Source organism: Pyrus communis, chromosome 7 (assembly GCF_963583255.1).
Source record: "Pyrus communis chromosome 7, drPyrComm1.1, whole genome shotgun sequence".
In the NCBI taxonomy this organism is placed as follows: domain Eukaryota; kingdom Viridiplantae; phylum Streptophyta; class Magnoliopsida; order Rosales; family Rosaceae; genus Pyrus; species Pyrus communis.
The window spans coordinates 24,428,210-24,445,722 of NC_084809.1; the positions used below are offsets into that span (position 1 = coordinate 24,428,210).

The window sequence follows — 17,513 nt, forward strand, 5'->3', positions numbered from 1 at the left end:
TGAGATTGAGGAGGGGGGGGTGTTGAACATAGTTGACTAGTGCCACATTATTAGAAGTCGGTTAGAATTGCCACATCTCAAAAGTCTGTTAAGATGGTTAAAGGTTGTTAAAAAGAGTCTGTTAGGTGGTTTATGAGCTAATAAACTAGTCTTCTATATATAACATATATTGAGTCAGTTTGTAAACACGTGATTGAAATAAGCAAAGATCAAATTCTAATTTATCTGTCTCTTTCTATAGCTTTTATGCTCATCATTGTTCAATTTGTTCTTTCATTTCTACATATCTGATATTTGTTATCAGCTAGAACTGTCCAACAGTTTAAACAACTTTATAAAATAAAATAAAAAGAAGACAAGATTTAAGGTCATCTATGTGTATACATATACTACATATATATGCTTCCACAACCTTCATATGCAGCACCACATAATCTATGCTACAGGATCACTTGAGGATGTTTGTCATAGAATTAACTTAAAACTCGCCGTACGGCCTGTAAAATTCGATGAAGAAGATCTCCATTGGTCAAGGTTTAACTGGATCCAAGTTCTAAGTAAAATATTGTAGACAAAAAGGTATTAGGCGAACCATAATTAAGGGAAATCCAAATAACTAAATGTCTTAAAATGGTATGAATATTTATTGCTCAAAGTCCATTATTTTTGTTCCATACACAAATAACTTCATAATAAGGAAGGAAATACAGAAAGGATCAGCGTCGAATATCCATGTAATGGGCGATAACTATGATCGGATTTCTTCAGTACTTCTTGAGGAAACTTTTGAACCAGTGTGCTGAGAGTTTGGGGTACCTTTTTTGGTTGTCGTTGTAATCCACATAATTGATCCCAAACCGAACAGTGTATCCCGAACTCCATTCAAAATTATCCAACAACGACCATGCAAAGTATCCCTTCACATTGACACCATCCCTACTTAAAATGGAAGCAAAAATTAAAATGCATTGAAGGCGTCAATATAGTTTTTTTTTTTTTTTCCCGAAACAAAGTTTATAGTTAAACTTAATATTAGTTGGTTAAAAAGAACTTACTTGATTGCTCTGTGAAGGTAATATATGTGGTGATAGTAGTAATAAACTCTTTGGGTGTCATTAAGGGCTTCTACAAGTGATAATTTGGGATCATTGAACTCATCAACACCTACAATGTGTACGTAGTTTCAAATATAGGTTTTATAGAACTTCATTGTATTTCACCATGTACAATCCAAACATTGGTTATGCAATCGATTAGGCTTAAAAAAGTCATTACCATTCTCAGTAATGTAAATGAGTGGATCATGATACTTCTCCTTCGTGTAGAGTAAAAGGTCTCGAATTCCTCTTGGATAAACATGTAGCCAATCTGAAGCAGCCTGAAACTCATTTGATGATAATTGAGCTTATTACGTAGAGAAAAATTGATGTTAAAATCACAAAGAGTTCAAGCTAACAATCTGATGTTACCTTTGGACCGATGGGGACTCCATTTTTCTCAGCTGTACAATGTATATGGTTAATTATCAGAGTGTAATTATTCCAATTAAGTGAATTAAATTGCTAGAAAGTTTTTTAATTTGTACTCACGGGATTGATTAGAGCGAGCATCTGTTAAATAGCTTGCATTTACAGAATTGTTTGAAGGTGCATAACTTGCATAGTAAGCGGTATAGTAATTTAATCCAAGAAAATCAAATGACCCCTTTAGCAACTTGGATTGTTCTTTCGTAAACTTTGGTAATCGGCTTCCAACAAGAGACCGCATGCTGTGTGGATAGTCGCCACTCGTCAATGGTTCCATAAACCTACAGAAACATGGAAATTGCAAGCATGAACTTGTTGGCCAGTGAAAATACATATCCGAAAATAAACATTTAATTGAGTTAATCGATATACTTACCATCCAAACATAAAATCCAATGATCTTAACGCAGCGTTTTTATGGTGCTTTGCCTCAGAAACCGGAACAAACCAATGTGACACCAATGTTATTGATATCATGCCTTTCTGAGATGCCTGTACATGTTCATGCAGATTTGATTGAGCAACAAAAAGGTACAGTATTTGTCTATCTAAGTAATAAATTACTTGATCTTGTATTATCACGTAGTATTAGTGAATCATATCAAAATTTTCAACTACAACCGAATATTCTGACCAAAAAAATAATACCTGATATTTATTCTTGTATACTTTTACAGCAGCTGCATGAGCAAGGAGTTGGTGGTGTGCCACCAAGTATGGTTCAGTAGCCGAATTTCCACCGGTGCAGTTTAGTTGCTGCCAAGCAGAACATCGTCCTGGTGCAAAAGACCCGCTAGCATAACCACCGTAGCTATAGGTCCATGGCTCATTTAACGTGATCCAATGTTTTACGCGGTCGCCAAATTCATTGTAACAAAGTTTTGCATAGTCTCGAAAATGTTGGCTGCAATCTAGAAAAATTTAAATTAAATGCATTCTGATTTTGAAGCCCATATATCTTATTAGTTTGCATTCAATTAAAGAGATCATTTTGTGGAGGTTAAAAGTCGTTCACTCACACAATTTTAGGGCTTAAGAAACCGCCGTATTCATCTTCTAAAGCTTGCGGAAGATCCCAATGAAAAAGTGTCACAAATGGCTTTACACCTAGAGTGTAACAAGTAAAAGCATAAACTTCGATTAGATTATGTTTATGAGTGCAAAATTGTTCACGAATATGCTCTGTAATAATGTTCTTTATTCAAATAAATGGAATATCGTATTTTTTATTTTTAAAACAATACCTTTGGTTCTGGTTCCCGATTGACTAAAATCTTACACTAAAACTTTATTAATTTCAACACTTTGATTGAAGGAGAAAATTTAAACTTCAGTATTAATTAAGAAATTTAATAACAAAAATTACTATCTCCGTCCTAAAATCAGGTAAAGATTAATACCAAATAGGATTCTTATTTTTTTCCTCAAATTTGAATTGTGTGAAATGTGATCAGACTTTTTAGTTTATCAAAATAAAAATGTTTTATTTTTAATTTTAAATATTAGTACATTTTGGATTAAAAAGTGAATAAGATTTACATTAAGAAAACATTTCACGTAAAACAATTGGTACATTTTACAAATATATAACAATGTGGTGCATTTGTCCAAAAAGAAAAAAACGGTACATTAATGAAAATGGGTGCATTATAAATAAATTATGGGTACAAATAAAGATTAAAAAATATGGGTACAAATAAAATTTTAAAAATCTAGGCACAAAAAAAAAAAACATAAATACATACATACATACATACATACATACATACATACATACATACATATATTTATATACAGGTACAAATTAAAACTAAAAAGAAACTGGTACATATTAAAAAAAAAAAGGTTGTAAATTAAAAAATAGGTACAAATTAAAAACAAATATATAATACAAAATAGTCATAGATATAAATATATCAAAAATAATGTTTCTAATACTAAATGGATCTATTTAGAATGGTTAAATAACTTTTAATTATAAAATTCAAATATGCTGACATATAAATATTTTTCTGCATAAAAAAACTAAATCACAACTTTTGATAAAAACTGAGCAATTCTAGTAAGATTTATAATATGAATGCCTTTACACTTTGTAGAGATATAAGGTGTCATTCTAGGATTCCATTTCTGAGTACCATGACCAACAAAAAGACTTTGATAAAAAAAAATTAAAAAAGAATAAGGTTCCCGTCAATGAAATAAAAATTTGAGGGATGTGAACCAATTTCTCCTTGATTGAAGGACAAAATGTTAAATTTCAGTATTAATTAAGAAATTTAATAACAAAATAATCAAATCCTTTCTAAAATCATGCAAAGATTAATACCAAATAGGATTCCTAAAATAATAAAAATTATTTTAACTATTATACCTCGATCAAAAATTGAAAAAGAATAAAATTTTAATCAATGAAGTTAAAAATTAAGGAACGAAAACTTAATTTCTCCTAAAAAGAAAGTTCGAAAAATGAATGACATTATGAAAATTTATCACCATAGCGTAAAAGTTCATTGATGAGATTGTTGTAGTATTTGATTCCTTCCTTGTTAATGCCCCCACTTAGCTTTCCATCTATGACAAGAGAAAATAAACGTTAAATTATATAATATATATATATATATATGTATGTATGCATTCTTGGTTATATTATACTGTGGATGCGAAATATAAACTTACTCGGTAACAATCTGGACCATGAAATAGAGAATCTATAAGCATCCAACCCCATATTCTTCATAATGCCCACATCTTCCTATATATAAGAACACAACATTTTATCATCAATGTCTTGTGTTTCTTAAGGCCCCATAATTTAGTCTAACCTATGATGTTGTTGGAAGATAATTATTAATTGGACCCTTCCAACTACAAATTGTATAGAAGAATAAATTTAATGTGATTTCTACCTTATAATGGTGATATTCATCATTAGCCACATCTCCATTGCTTCCATCTTTGATCTTCTCTGCATATTATCATAGAAGATTTTGAGTATTAATTTAGAGCATAATGACCACATAAATCCTTATATACAAGTACATGTATGGTACACCGACCAGTCGCTTTTGTCACCACACAAAGACTCTCAATTAGTATTTGATTGAAAATTACTACACATACTTGCATAAACTAATACTGTAGTATCTTGCAGAATAATTTTCCATTCTTATTCCCATAAAAAATTAAAAAAAAAAAAATCGAAAGGATAATGCTTGTGTTCCTTTATGGGGGGTCCCCCAACTTACAATTAACAAATTTTTACCATCTGAATATCATAATTGGAACCGTTCAATCTCTTTATCATCATCTAAGATCATATCTATGAAAAATCATTCAATTTAGAGTTCGTTGGTCATTCATATGCATAAAAAATTGAATGATTTTTCTTAGATATGATCTTTAGATGATGATAAAAAGAATAAATAGTTCCAATTATGATGTTCGGACGGTAAAAATTCATTAATTTAAAGTGGGGACAAATAAAATCGCCCAGGGGCAAGTAAAATCTCCCAGGGGGATACAAACATGATCCAAATTGAAATATTCTGCATATTGGTACTCAATAGTTAATTTTTTTTTTTTTTTTTTTTTTTAAATAAGGAGGAAATCCACCTCTTCCGGGGCGGGAAGTATCTTGTAATTAATTTGGTTTTATCATATTCATTATTAGTTTTGTATATGTTTTATTTATAGTTTCTTTTGAGGAATATTCATAATTTTTATATTTAATTATAAACTTATTTATTGAAACTGAGCGTGTGTTTGATTCTACGTGTATATCACAAAAATACATACTATTTTGTCTCGTACATAAATCATAAACATACTAGTAATATACTACAAACTATCAAGATTTATATACAAGTACATCCCACATGGAATACATTGAACTGCATGTACAAGAAAAATAAAAGATATCTAAAAACTTGTAAAATGTAAAAATTTCGAATTATGTACCAAAATTTATGAGACGATACCGAATTTGAAAACTTCTGAATATTTTGAATTTGAAAATAAAATTTTGATTTTGTAAGTTTTGGGTTGAAAACTGGAAACCCTGTGCTTAATATGATTCGATTGGTTCGAATCTCTCCTTTGCATCCGTAAATCACACCACATGCAAATAGTACTCACGTGGTTTAGGAAATGGAAAATATTCAGTTCATACGTTTCAATTTAAAACCCACTGAAGGAACCCGTGAAGTTAAACTATCAAAAGCCAACTTTTAGTTTTTTGACGCCACACTCAATTGGCTGATTTTGTCGCTCATACCGAAAATACGTGGATTAATATATAGACAAAACTGATACAATTGTTAATTCACTGATCTATAATATAGGTGAATCATGCCTGTATATAGACTTTACATATGCTAGAACCTGTTATAAATATTAGTTTTTGTGTAACTAAACCGCATCACACATTAAAAAAAACGTTAATTAAAAACAGAAAGAATGAATTTATATACTCCTTGGAAATGATTTCAAGTTAAATTAGCTAATTATTTGACTTGACATACACACCTGGATATTTGTGGGTGTAGGTGTCCCATATGCTTGGTCCTCTACCATCTTCTCTTGCTGCACCTTCATACTAGAGAAAAATAAAACACACACACATACAAGAGTACAAACCAGTATTAATTAATGTCAACACTAATGCACGATGCTTGGTCTGACATTGAAAGAAAAGCCTGATCAACTAACCAAAACTCAAATTAAAGGGTAGTTAATTAATTAATTACTAATCCTCTACAGAAAGATTGGAGAGTTTTCTTTAGTGTCCTTGGAAACAAGGTGGTACATCACGAATTATCTGAGTGATGCTATCCACACACCATTTTTTTACCTTCTACACACTTTTTTTTTAAAATCTGTCATTTGATCATCTTCAATTCGTTCGATCTGACGGTCAAAAGTTGAGAGGAGTGTGTGAAAGGTAAAATGATGTGTGAATAGCATCACCCGTATCATAATACAAACAGAGGAATACTGAAAAGTATATTCTTTCTCCACTTATATTATGACATATGATGTTGCAGCTTTTATTCTGAATTCACACAAAAATCGGTTGAATGACTGACCTGGTAAGATGATGAAGCAGTGCCAAATATAAACCCTGCTGGAAAACTGCTCCTGTTGAGGAAAGCAGAATCATAACGACTGGGCGTAATCGCAGCTTTACTACTTGTCAATACAAGGCCAACTAGTAGTAGCAGCACACATGACAGAGGAGACCCTAATTGCAGTGACATAACTTGTAAGTTTTGGTGATTTAGATGCATTGGCTCTTCCTGGCTTGGTGCTCATATATATAGAGCCTAGATCCAAGAGGAGGATGTACACACTTGAAACAGTAAATTAAATGGCAACTAGTTTATTTATTAATACTAGTCTTTGATCGGATATGAAACCTTTACAATATTTTTATATAAAATAAATATTCCGAGAAGCTACAAGCATTAGGAGAAAAAATAGCTTGCGCAACGAGATTTTGAGGGATGAAACAAATTTCGTTGCCTAAGTGGCACTTACATGACGAAATCATAGATTGGTCGAGCAAAAAAAAAAAAAAAAAAAAAAACTTTATGCAACGAAAATATTCGTCACACAAGAAAAAGCAGGAAAAAATTTTTGCAGGCAAATGTTTGCACGACGAATATTTCCACATATTCGTCACACAAAGTTTCACTCAAACGGTCAGATGTCCTTCAACCGCTCCCATTTAGTGCGCGTTTATAACGCATTTTGCGCGACCAAGTGGTTCGTCACGCAAAGTATTACGGGTTCTATATAAACACAATTTCAGAACCCTAGTTTTCAAAGGTTTTGTTTCAAATGCGATGGTTGATTCGATTCTTGATTCAACGAAAAGTTGCGTGGGAGAAGGCTCTCGTGAAGGCAAAGGTAAAAAGGAAATTTATTGTTGATTGAATTAGTTGTTTTATATTTGATATGGTTGAATTTCCATTTTTTTTTTTCCTAAGTCTATTACTTTTAAAATTTTGTGGTAGAAAAAGAAATGAGGAAAAGTATGCTGCGAATAAAGAGGTACCGTCGTAAGTGATTGTTGTCCTTTGAAGATAAAAGTAGGGCTAATGCGTATGCCGAACTTAGGTTTGACATTGGGGTTTGGCGCAGAACCAATGTTCTACTGAGTTTGATTCTTGGAAAATGGTGCCTGAGGAGTTGAAGAAGTCCATGGTGGGGGAGTTATCGCTAAGTTTGTATTAAAGAATGTATAATTATTTTTGTTAAAAAGTAGTATTTTTTTAAATTACTAATTTATTTCTATTGGCATTAATATAGGTTCATTGGGATGTTGATGAAACCGATAAGAAATAGCGGAAGTATCTGGATGACCTTTTCAAGATGCATTTCCGGTAGTGGAAATTCAACATGCAGTAGGATGTAGAGCGTGGGGGAGTTCCCGATGCCCCTGCTGATGCCCTGGAGGTGGAGGATTGAAGTTCGCTTGTTTTTTTTTTTTTTTTTCACGAAATAAGATATATTTGGACGTTATGTTTGACTTTGATTAATAAATTTATGTTATATGGATGACTATTAATATTTACATTAGTTATAATATGTATTTGGGTTAATAAATTAGTTTTATTAATTATTTTGGTAATGTTTAATTAGGTTTGAGTTTTTTATTTAGATTAAAATAAAAATTTACATTAGTTAAAAAGAAAACGGAAAAAAATGATTTTTTTAAAAAAAATATTCAAGTTGTGTAACCAACAGAGTATTCGTCGTGCAACTTGTTTACATTAATTAATGATAAAGAAAAAAAAAATTTAGACTTGTGCGACGAATATATATGTTAGTCATGCAAATATACTTTGCGCGACAAACACCATATTCATCGTGCAAAATGATTCGTGCAAAAGTAATATGTATAATGTGGTTTCAGCTGCAGAAGTGTAGAGGCAGAAACTGCAGAATCCGCCTCTTCACCTCATCCCCCTTCATTTTTCTTCAATCCGGCATTCGTCACTTCCATTTTCTCTCAATTTCATCATCTAATACTCCCTCCATCTTCTTCTTTAGGTTGATCGAGCTATCTCGGTGTGCCTGGTAAGTGTTTTTTTTGTTAGGGTAAAAATATTAATGTCAATTCATACTAACGCCATGAAATTCATTGTCTTAGGGATATTGTGTGTGAGTAGCGATTGGTGGAGAACGATTTGGAAGGTAGTTTCTTCGTTTTATTTTTAAAAAATATAAAAATAATTAAATTATGTTGAAATTATGTTGTGAAATTATATTTATATTATGTTGTTAAATGTGTACGTGACGTACAAATATGTGTTGTGATGTAATTAACTTCGTACTTGTTTTTTTAAGTAAAACTTAGTAAAATTATAAACACACACACACACATATATACATGGGTAATGATATAAAGACTAAATTTGTAGACAAAATTTACAAACTGAATAATGTGTCACCAATAAAAATGAGCACATTCATCAACGCTTAAATAATAATTCAATCATCAACTTCCATTTCATTTAGTTTACAAAATTTTGTCTACAAAATTATTCTCCTTGACATTATTCTAGTATGTGTGTGTGTGTGTGTGTTTGTGTAAAAGCCATGCAAATTGATAGAGCTAGAGCTAGAATATATTTTAGGATAATTAGCAGGAATGATCTGTTTTTAACATTTAGTTGTAAAAATGGTAGTGTTTATTACGTTGTCATTATATCATCATTGTGTGCTTTGTTATGTTATCATTGAGTCATCAATAAACTATCAATATGTTGTCATTACTAAAAACTGATCATTTTTACAACCAAATGTCAAAAACTAATCACCTTGTAATTGCCCTACATTCTACCTAACACAAGGTACTGATAGTTTAGGTAGGATAAATCATAGAGTTTAAACTTCAAATTTGAAACTGCAGTTGACAAACTTATGAAGCACTTGACTAATGTAAATCTAGGAAGCATAGAATTACCACAGAGAATATAAGAAGACAAAAAAAAGTCAGTGGTGCGATGGGGACCTCACGCGAAGCTGTAATACTTTGTTTTTCAATTTTAAAAGAAGTTACAAGTTCGAATCTTCCATGTTCATCATTTTACGAAGAATTATATGCAATTACCGTGAAGGAAAGATAAAAGAAGACTTTAATGAATTTGGAAACCCTAGTGCGAAGGCAAGAAAAACAACAAATTAAGAGGACTTTCACAAATTGTCAGTTTCTTTGAGGACAAACATTTGTATTAACTCATTTACCTTCACAAGTCCGATTAAAGTTTGCATTCTGACAACGTCTTTTGAACCTGAAGACCCCAAAGAGAAAAATTAAAGTAAAAGCCCTTACAGGCTTACATAGGAAATTAAGTAGGTTGGTTTTTCTTTTTATATTTTATTATGCATTTGGTAATGGATTCCCATATTTTCTATAGATGTTTAACAACCATTCTTTGCTTGTATGAAACTCCAAATCTAGGTTTTGGCTTTTGGCTTTTGGCTTTTGTCTTTGATTTGTCCCAATCAAGGTTGTTGCATTATTCATAATTTTTTACGACGTCCCTGCAAGCAAAAGAAAATCCAAATCATACTCTGCAATTCACATGTTCACAAGTTTTTGCAAAATTGTACAATGATTGCAAAAAGATAGGTATTATTTAGATTCATGTTTGTGGTTAAAGGTCAATGCTAATTTTACAGTTCTATATATATATATATATATATATATATATATATATATATATATATAGGTTAGGATCGCGGGACACTCATTTTTTCACACATAGAGCCAATTTCGTAATGTATTTTAACGATCAAACCATTCATCTTTTAGGTCTTCTATCAAATATCACGTCTATAAAAAATCAACCAAATCTGAAACTATATGACCGTGAGATTAAATAATAGTTATTTTAGTGTTTCTGTGCAAAACCATAAACATTCATTTTTTTCACTACTGAATGTCTTAATAGTTTTGGATTTGCCTAAAACTTTTGCAAGGATGGCCTATGAATAACAAATTGAAACTTAGACCGTACGGATGGTTGAAAAATGTTATCAGGTGGACCCTAAGAAAGTGTGTAAAAAAAAAAAAATTGTTCCCCGATCTTGACCATAGATCTATGTGTGTGTGTGTGTGTGTGTGTGTGTGTGTGTGTGTGTGTGTGTTATACAAGTGATATTTGAGGAGGGAGGGATGAAACCGAAGACCTCGGCTCAAGGATCGTGCTTCCCAATTCTTATATTTCAATAGTAACAACTTATCTTGGTGGTTACTAGTACTGATCCAGACTGTTAAATCATTAGATAATTATGATCATAATTAATCACATATATTAAATCATTGTAGTTACTCGTACTGAACCAGACTGTTCAACAGGTGATACTGTAATGAACAAGAATCCTATCCGGATTCTTTTTGTAACGATCTCAGAAATCCATGTATCGTCTTCGTTCATCATACATCGTGCAATCATAAATTATTTAAAATTTTATTATTTAAAATTAAACATAAACATTACTTAATGAAAATTAATCACACGATATATAATAAATAAACAAGATTTATGAATCCGCGAAATCCTCACTAAAAGAATCGAGAGAGGATCCGGATTCGTCTATAATGAGGTCTCGTGCATGTGATTTTAGGCTAATATGGTGTTCAGTTCAATAATTGATGAGTAATTGACAATGCATGCAGATGTGATAGTCGCGTACAAATATAAATATTGAAGGGAGTTTAGGTAACCCACCATGCAATTATAGCTGAAACGAAACAAAACCTTACTCCTGAGCTGGCCATTACATTTACATATGTTTTTAAGAAATTTGTCTTGGCGGTGCTAATTAGTGGGGTCAAATTTATTAACCTCGCAGTTAATACTCATCTATAAGGTTAATTTGAAATAACAAATTAAACGATTACGTTGCTAATTTAACAACCATAACTGCAATTATACTAATATTTTTTCTTGTATATATAGTAGATTTGGACATTATGCGTGTGTGCAGATACCAACCAAATTAAAAATCTTGTCAACACGAACCTAGACTCTACTTTCAGTGTAGATATACCACCTATGTCAATTTTCATTAACAATTGCATCCAAAGTCGTCATGTGTTGGGTACTTGAGCACCTTAATTGGGTAAGAATTTTGGTGACGATAACTTGTTTTTGGATAAGCTAGAAAATATGGCTCACGAACTTGGGTAAACTGAATTCATATCTAAAATCACCCAGGGGTCTTTTAATTCTGAATGTACTTATTGAAAGAAAATAAGTTTCTTGAAATTTTTAATTTCGAATTGTAGTCTCACAAAAGATCGTTGAAATTGAAAAAATCGCCTAATCATTTGAATGAAAAAAAGGACATTTAGAAAAATGTCCCATATAACTTGCAGACGATACGATTTGACAAAAATTAGTAAAGATGGCACATTCTCGTGTGAGTTTGGTTGGTAAATTAGTAAGGTCTGGTTTGGTACTGAGGTGATTCCAAAAAAAAAAACTGGTATAAAAAAAAGCTAGGAGCTGTTTTTGTGTTTGGTAAACATTCAGCTTCAGCTTTTTGTTACAGTTTTGGGTGAAAAAAAGCCAAAAACAAGAAGCTGCAAAACCCAGCTTTAAAAAATCGGCTTTTTTTCACATCTGTTTTACATAAAAGTTTACCAAATACTATAATACTGTTTTTTTTTTTTTTCAAAAGCACTTTTACAAAAAAAGTTTACCAAACACTCTGCTACTTCATTTCATAGCTGCTTATTCTCACAGCATAGCAGAAGCAGCTTTTTTTTCAAAACACAGCAATACCAAACCAGCCCTAAGGATGTTTGTGAAAGTTTCCCTTTTTTTGTTAAGAGATAAAAAATTTGGCTGGCATAAAGATTACCGGAGTGCACATAATTATTTTTTATTAGTAACACATAATTTAGTTTAAAAATTTAGTCTGTCTAACATTATCTAAATGATAAATACGTAAACAACTACATAATGATATTCTGAAAAAATTAATAAAAAGTTAAAAGTCACTTAATACCACATTTTAATCGTGTTTTTCATTAGTTATAAGTGAAGAATATTAGATTCGATTTTTTTTTTATAACAAATTCGGAATCAATTTATTTCAACACTCTTTAGTGTAAATATATCGTTATATTAAAAAATAAAAAATAAAAAATAATTTTTATAAAAACAAACTAATAATTAAACACTGATATTATCTTCAACTTAACCAAGTGTAGTCTTCTAAAAAGTGTGTTTCTTCATGTGAATGAAAGCTGTACATGTTGGGCAATTGCAAGGCATCTACAGTCAATGTCCAAAACAAAGTTTGACCACCTCCCATCCAATAACAATAATGAATAATATAATAATAACATGCACCATGCGTGTGTGTGCGTGTGTGTGTGTGTGTGGAGCAAGGACTTAGATGTGTGTGTGTGTGGAGCAAGGACTTAGATCTAATTTGAGAAATACGGATGGATTATGATAAATTTTAAGGGTGCGTTTGTTACATCGAATTCCCATCTCTAAGGATCAACAAATTGTCAAGAAAAATTGAAAAAAAAAAGGGTAGCAATCAATTAAAAAACACACCCAATCACATAACACAATCGTAAAAATTCAAAAATTTCAAAGACTCTAAACCCAAAACAACAAAATCGATAAAAAAAAAAAAAACCAATAATAATTTCAGATCTGCAAAACTAAATCGGAGAGGAGCAGGATGAGGACGAGCAAGAAGAGGATGAGAGAGCAAGACTAGGATGAGGGAGTAAGACCTACAAGACGAAGACGAGAAGCAGGACGAGCGAACTTTTTCAAAGACGGTCTTAGCAATCCCGTCATATTTGAGGGTGCTCGCTAAGAACTCTTAGCGAAGGAGATAGTGTCACATCCCGGCCCAGGGCAGACCCATTCCTGGGCCGGGATGTGACAATTGGTGTCAGAGCCTAACCCTGGTCGCGTGTGTGCCGACGAGGACGTCGGGCCCCTAAGGGGGTGGATTGTAACATCCCACATCGCCGAGGGGAGTGATCCTTAAATGTATATTCCCATCCTTACCTAGCACGAGGCCTTTTGGGAGCTTACTGGCTTCGGGTTCCTTAGGAACTCCGAAGTTAAGCGAGAAGGGGGCTAGAGCAATCCCATGATGGGTGACCCACTGGGAAGTTGCTCGTGAGTTCCCAAAAACAAAACCGTGAGGGAATGGTAAGCCCAAAGCAGACAATATCGTGCTACGGTGGTGGAGCGGGCCTGGGAAGTGATCCGTCCCGGGCTGGGATGTGACAGATAGTCGGAGCGAGTCCGATTGAATCCCACTTAACTTAATCCCGCTGCCTAACAGACATGGGACTGAAGCAACAATTAGTCCAGTTCAATCCAAAGAAAGTTTGTGAGCCCAAACAAAAACACCCTAATAATATAAATATTGGTAAAGATGGTCTTTCATTAGACATATTCGGATTTGACAACATAAACGTATATGGTTGAAGGAGATGGGGAACCTTCTTTCTTTTATTTTGTGTTTGGGCGACCTTATTGTGTCATATCTCCTACTTTGCCCTATATAGCTAAGCTACGCTACGATTAATCATATCAATAATTTTATAATTGAATTCCATGACTCTATAATCATGATTGATTATCATCCTCAAAATTAATGTAATCCTTCCAACTTTGTTCTTTAACAAAATTAAGATGTGACCCTAATCCATTAAACAATCAGTTTTTTCGACAAATAATATTCAAAAACTAGATTCAAATACAGAACTTCGAGTGAAGGATAAAGTGTATTGAGCTACAACATTTGAATTCAATCATTTTTTTAAGTCGATTGACCCTTAAACTAGCTTTACCGTATATGAGTGATTTTGGACTACCATTTTCATCTTTTACACGGTTTTGAAGCCATCATTAAATAAATCAAAGAAAAAAAAAGTGAAAATTTGGAAAAAGGGCAAAAAGAAGGCGGAAATTCACTTCCCTTTGCCATGCTGTTTGGTCATGGTTCTATCCTTGTGTAGGGTTATTGTCTTTTTTTTTTTATTACAAGTGATATTCTAATATTAATTTACATAAAAAAAACTAGAGTAAGTTTTGAACATGAACACAGTGAGTTTAAACAAAAAATCCTAACCACCGGGTAATACACTGCTTTCAAAGTTATTGCCTATCAGGAGTAAATTTTCTTTTATTGTCCTAATAAAGCCTCCCAAAGGGAAAAGGATCATGTTGTTGAGAGTTACTACGTACTAGCTAGTAGCTAGTAACTCCTAATTGATGTAGAAGACAAAGACAAGTTGACAACCAGCGACAAGCTACCACATTGACGTAGTAGGAAAATGATCAACTTGCTTCCTACCGGCAGATAATTTTTTACCTCAACGTATGTACCAAGCCTTTCCACGCATCCATGCACCATGCACCATGCACCATGCACCATGCACCGTTACACTTAACCCACCTGTAATGTTGGTTTGCTTTGCTTGATGTCGTCTACATACGACATACATGCAGTCTTTCATCTTTGCTTTCAAAGATTAATATAAAGAAATTCCAAGGGTTCTTATTATTTAGGGTGATTTGAATTATCACCTCAGTACAAATTAGATTCTTGAATTATTTGTTTCGATAAAATAAGTTCCTAAATTTATTAAAAATTATTAATTTCATCCTTACAATTATATTCAAAACTATTTTATCCAATTTTTCGTCAACTTAAGTCATTTGACACACTTTAAAGTGTAATACCGTCATTTTCTCATGTGTAAACCCTTAACATTTCATTTAGGTTGCGAATCTAACGTATAATTTACCCTCCAAAATTAACTCCATACACTATTTCTTTATGAAAAATTACCAATATATCATCAAATGTGTATCATATATAAGTAACGTGACTTAGAGTGATGAAAAATTGAATATAGTAGGTTCGAATCTAATATTAGGATGTAATTGGCAGATTTTTATAATTCAATGACTTATTTTTCTTAAAATATAGTTTAGGGACCTCATTTTCTCTCTGGTGATAATTTTGGGACTAAATTAGCAGTTCACCCTATTTTTTAACATGCCGTCTTAACACTTGTATTACCTAATTCTAGTTATAAATTACGGTAACTAATTACTCGTAGTAACTAACATGGTCGTCTTAACACTCGTAGTATCCATGTCATTTAGTTACAAGATTTAGTCTACAAATTTAGTCTCCCTAGTAATATCTCAATGCATGAAATAAAAGTATTCTCCTAATCTTTTAGTATTCAAAATGAAAGAAAATTTTAAAATGACAAATTATTTAGTAATGGGTAATGCTAGGAAGATTAAATATGTAGTTAAAATTTTATAAACTAAATGACATAGAAGTTGATAATTGAATTATTATTTAAGTATTGATTAACGTGCTTATTTCTATTAGTGACACATCATTTAGTATGTAAATTTAGTCTACCTAGCATTACTCTGTTGCCTGAGCAGCTTGACATATCATTACAGCAATACTGTATATAGAACATTTTCAATGGAAGATGCAAATGCCTTGCAATGAGCATTTTGTATTTTCGGTTGGCCAGAAATTCTAAAGGATGAGAACTAAAATAAACATATTTTAAAAATATAAAATAAAATAAAATTGTAAATAGAACTTTTACCTCTCAATTTACGAGTCCGAATTCTCTTTGTGAGAATCCCGGAGATCTATGAATCGTGTCCGTTCATCGTATATCGTGTGATCAGAAATTATTTTAAATATTTTTATTTAAAAATAAACATAAACAGTACTTGAAAAAAACTTATCGCACGATGTACGATTTACGAACACCATTCACGTATCCCCAAGATCTCCATCAAAAGAATTTGAAGAAGATCCTGTTGATCAATTTACAACCCTGTATTAAAAATGCTCTTATAATATAGTTCTGAAAAAAGTTTCAAAATTATAATCATTTCCTAAAAGTTAGTTGGCACTCTTTGCGCTTCGCATTGGGGACAATTTAGTGAAAAAGAAGTCCAAGTGATGCGCGCTGCAACTAGTGGAGCGTGGTTAAGTTGAAAACATTTTTGCCTTTTTTTTTCCTTTCTAAAAAAGATCGACTAATGGTAAGGTACAATCATTTATTTTTTTTGGGTCAGAAGAAGCTATAAAAAGTTTCATTATGTCCATAATCACAATCGAGCAGACTCACTAATTCGAAGAATCAAGTTCGGAAGCTCTCACATTTTTTTGTTTATTGGGGAGCTGCAATCCGCTTTGTTAATTGCTCACTACTATAACTCTAGCGTATGCTCACCATCCACATAATTATCTATTGTATCTTTCACCTAACTCTAGTTAATTTTCATATCAAATGCTCATTTTTCAATTTTGAAAAAAAAAAAAAAAAAAACCAAGATTAAGTGAAAAGACATGTGGCAAATGATTAGGTATATGCTTTACCTACGCTATAGTTTATGATGGTAAGACATACTCAAATCATTGGAGTAAAATTCAAATTTTAGGTTTTAAATTTACCTCAACTTACTCCAACCCTTGGACCAAATATGAGTTAAAACTCAAAACTCATTTCTCGAACAAATTTAGCTTAAGATTCTCCCTAGATTAGTGAAGCTGAACCACCATATTTTTTTTTGTTTTATATATATAAATTTATTGAATCTAACATCTAAGATCTAATTTGATCAAATCTAATGGTCAAAAAAAAAAAAAAATCTAATAGTCTAAATTTAAATCTAATTGTTAAAGTAATTAAAAAAAATAGTTCATGTGTTTCATATTCTTTGTAGTGTTAAAATAGTAATTTTTTAATATTTATTGGTATCTAAATATTTTTAGGTTAAAATATTAATAAAATTAAATTAGAATAGTCTACATATGTCACATCCCGGCCTAGGGTCCACCACATCCCAGCCCCGCTCCTCCACCGTAGTACGATATTGTCCGTTTTGGGCTCCGACCACGCCCTCATGGTTTTGTTTCTGGGAACTCACATGAGAA

At 32.1% G+C, this 17,513-nt stretch overlaps 1 protein-coding gene across 1 annotated transcript; it reads right to left on the reverse strand.

The window, feature by feature from the left end:
- Nucleotides 1-658: 658 nt before the first annotated feature.
- On the reverse strand, nt 659-6,814 carry LOC137739933 (beta-glucosidase 12-like). The gene is made up of 13 exons (XM_068479686.1): nt 6,614-6,814; nt 6,054-6,123; nt 4,436-4,494; nt 4,206-4,281; nt 4,023-4,100; nt 2,546-2,633; nt 2,175-2,430; nt 1,903-2,018; nt 1,590-1,807; nt 1,470-1,501; nt 1,276-1,378; nt 1,056-1,164; nt 659-936 (listed from the first exon to the last, which is right to left on the reverse strand). Exons 1-13 carry the CDS (start codon nt 6,812-6,814, stop codon nt 765-767), a joined length of 1,578 nt encoding a protein of 525 aa, XP_068335787.1. The 3' UTR covers nt 659-764.
- Nucleotides 6,815-17,513: the final 10,699 nt, after the last annotated feature.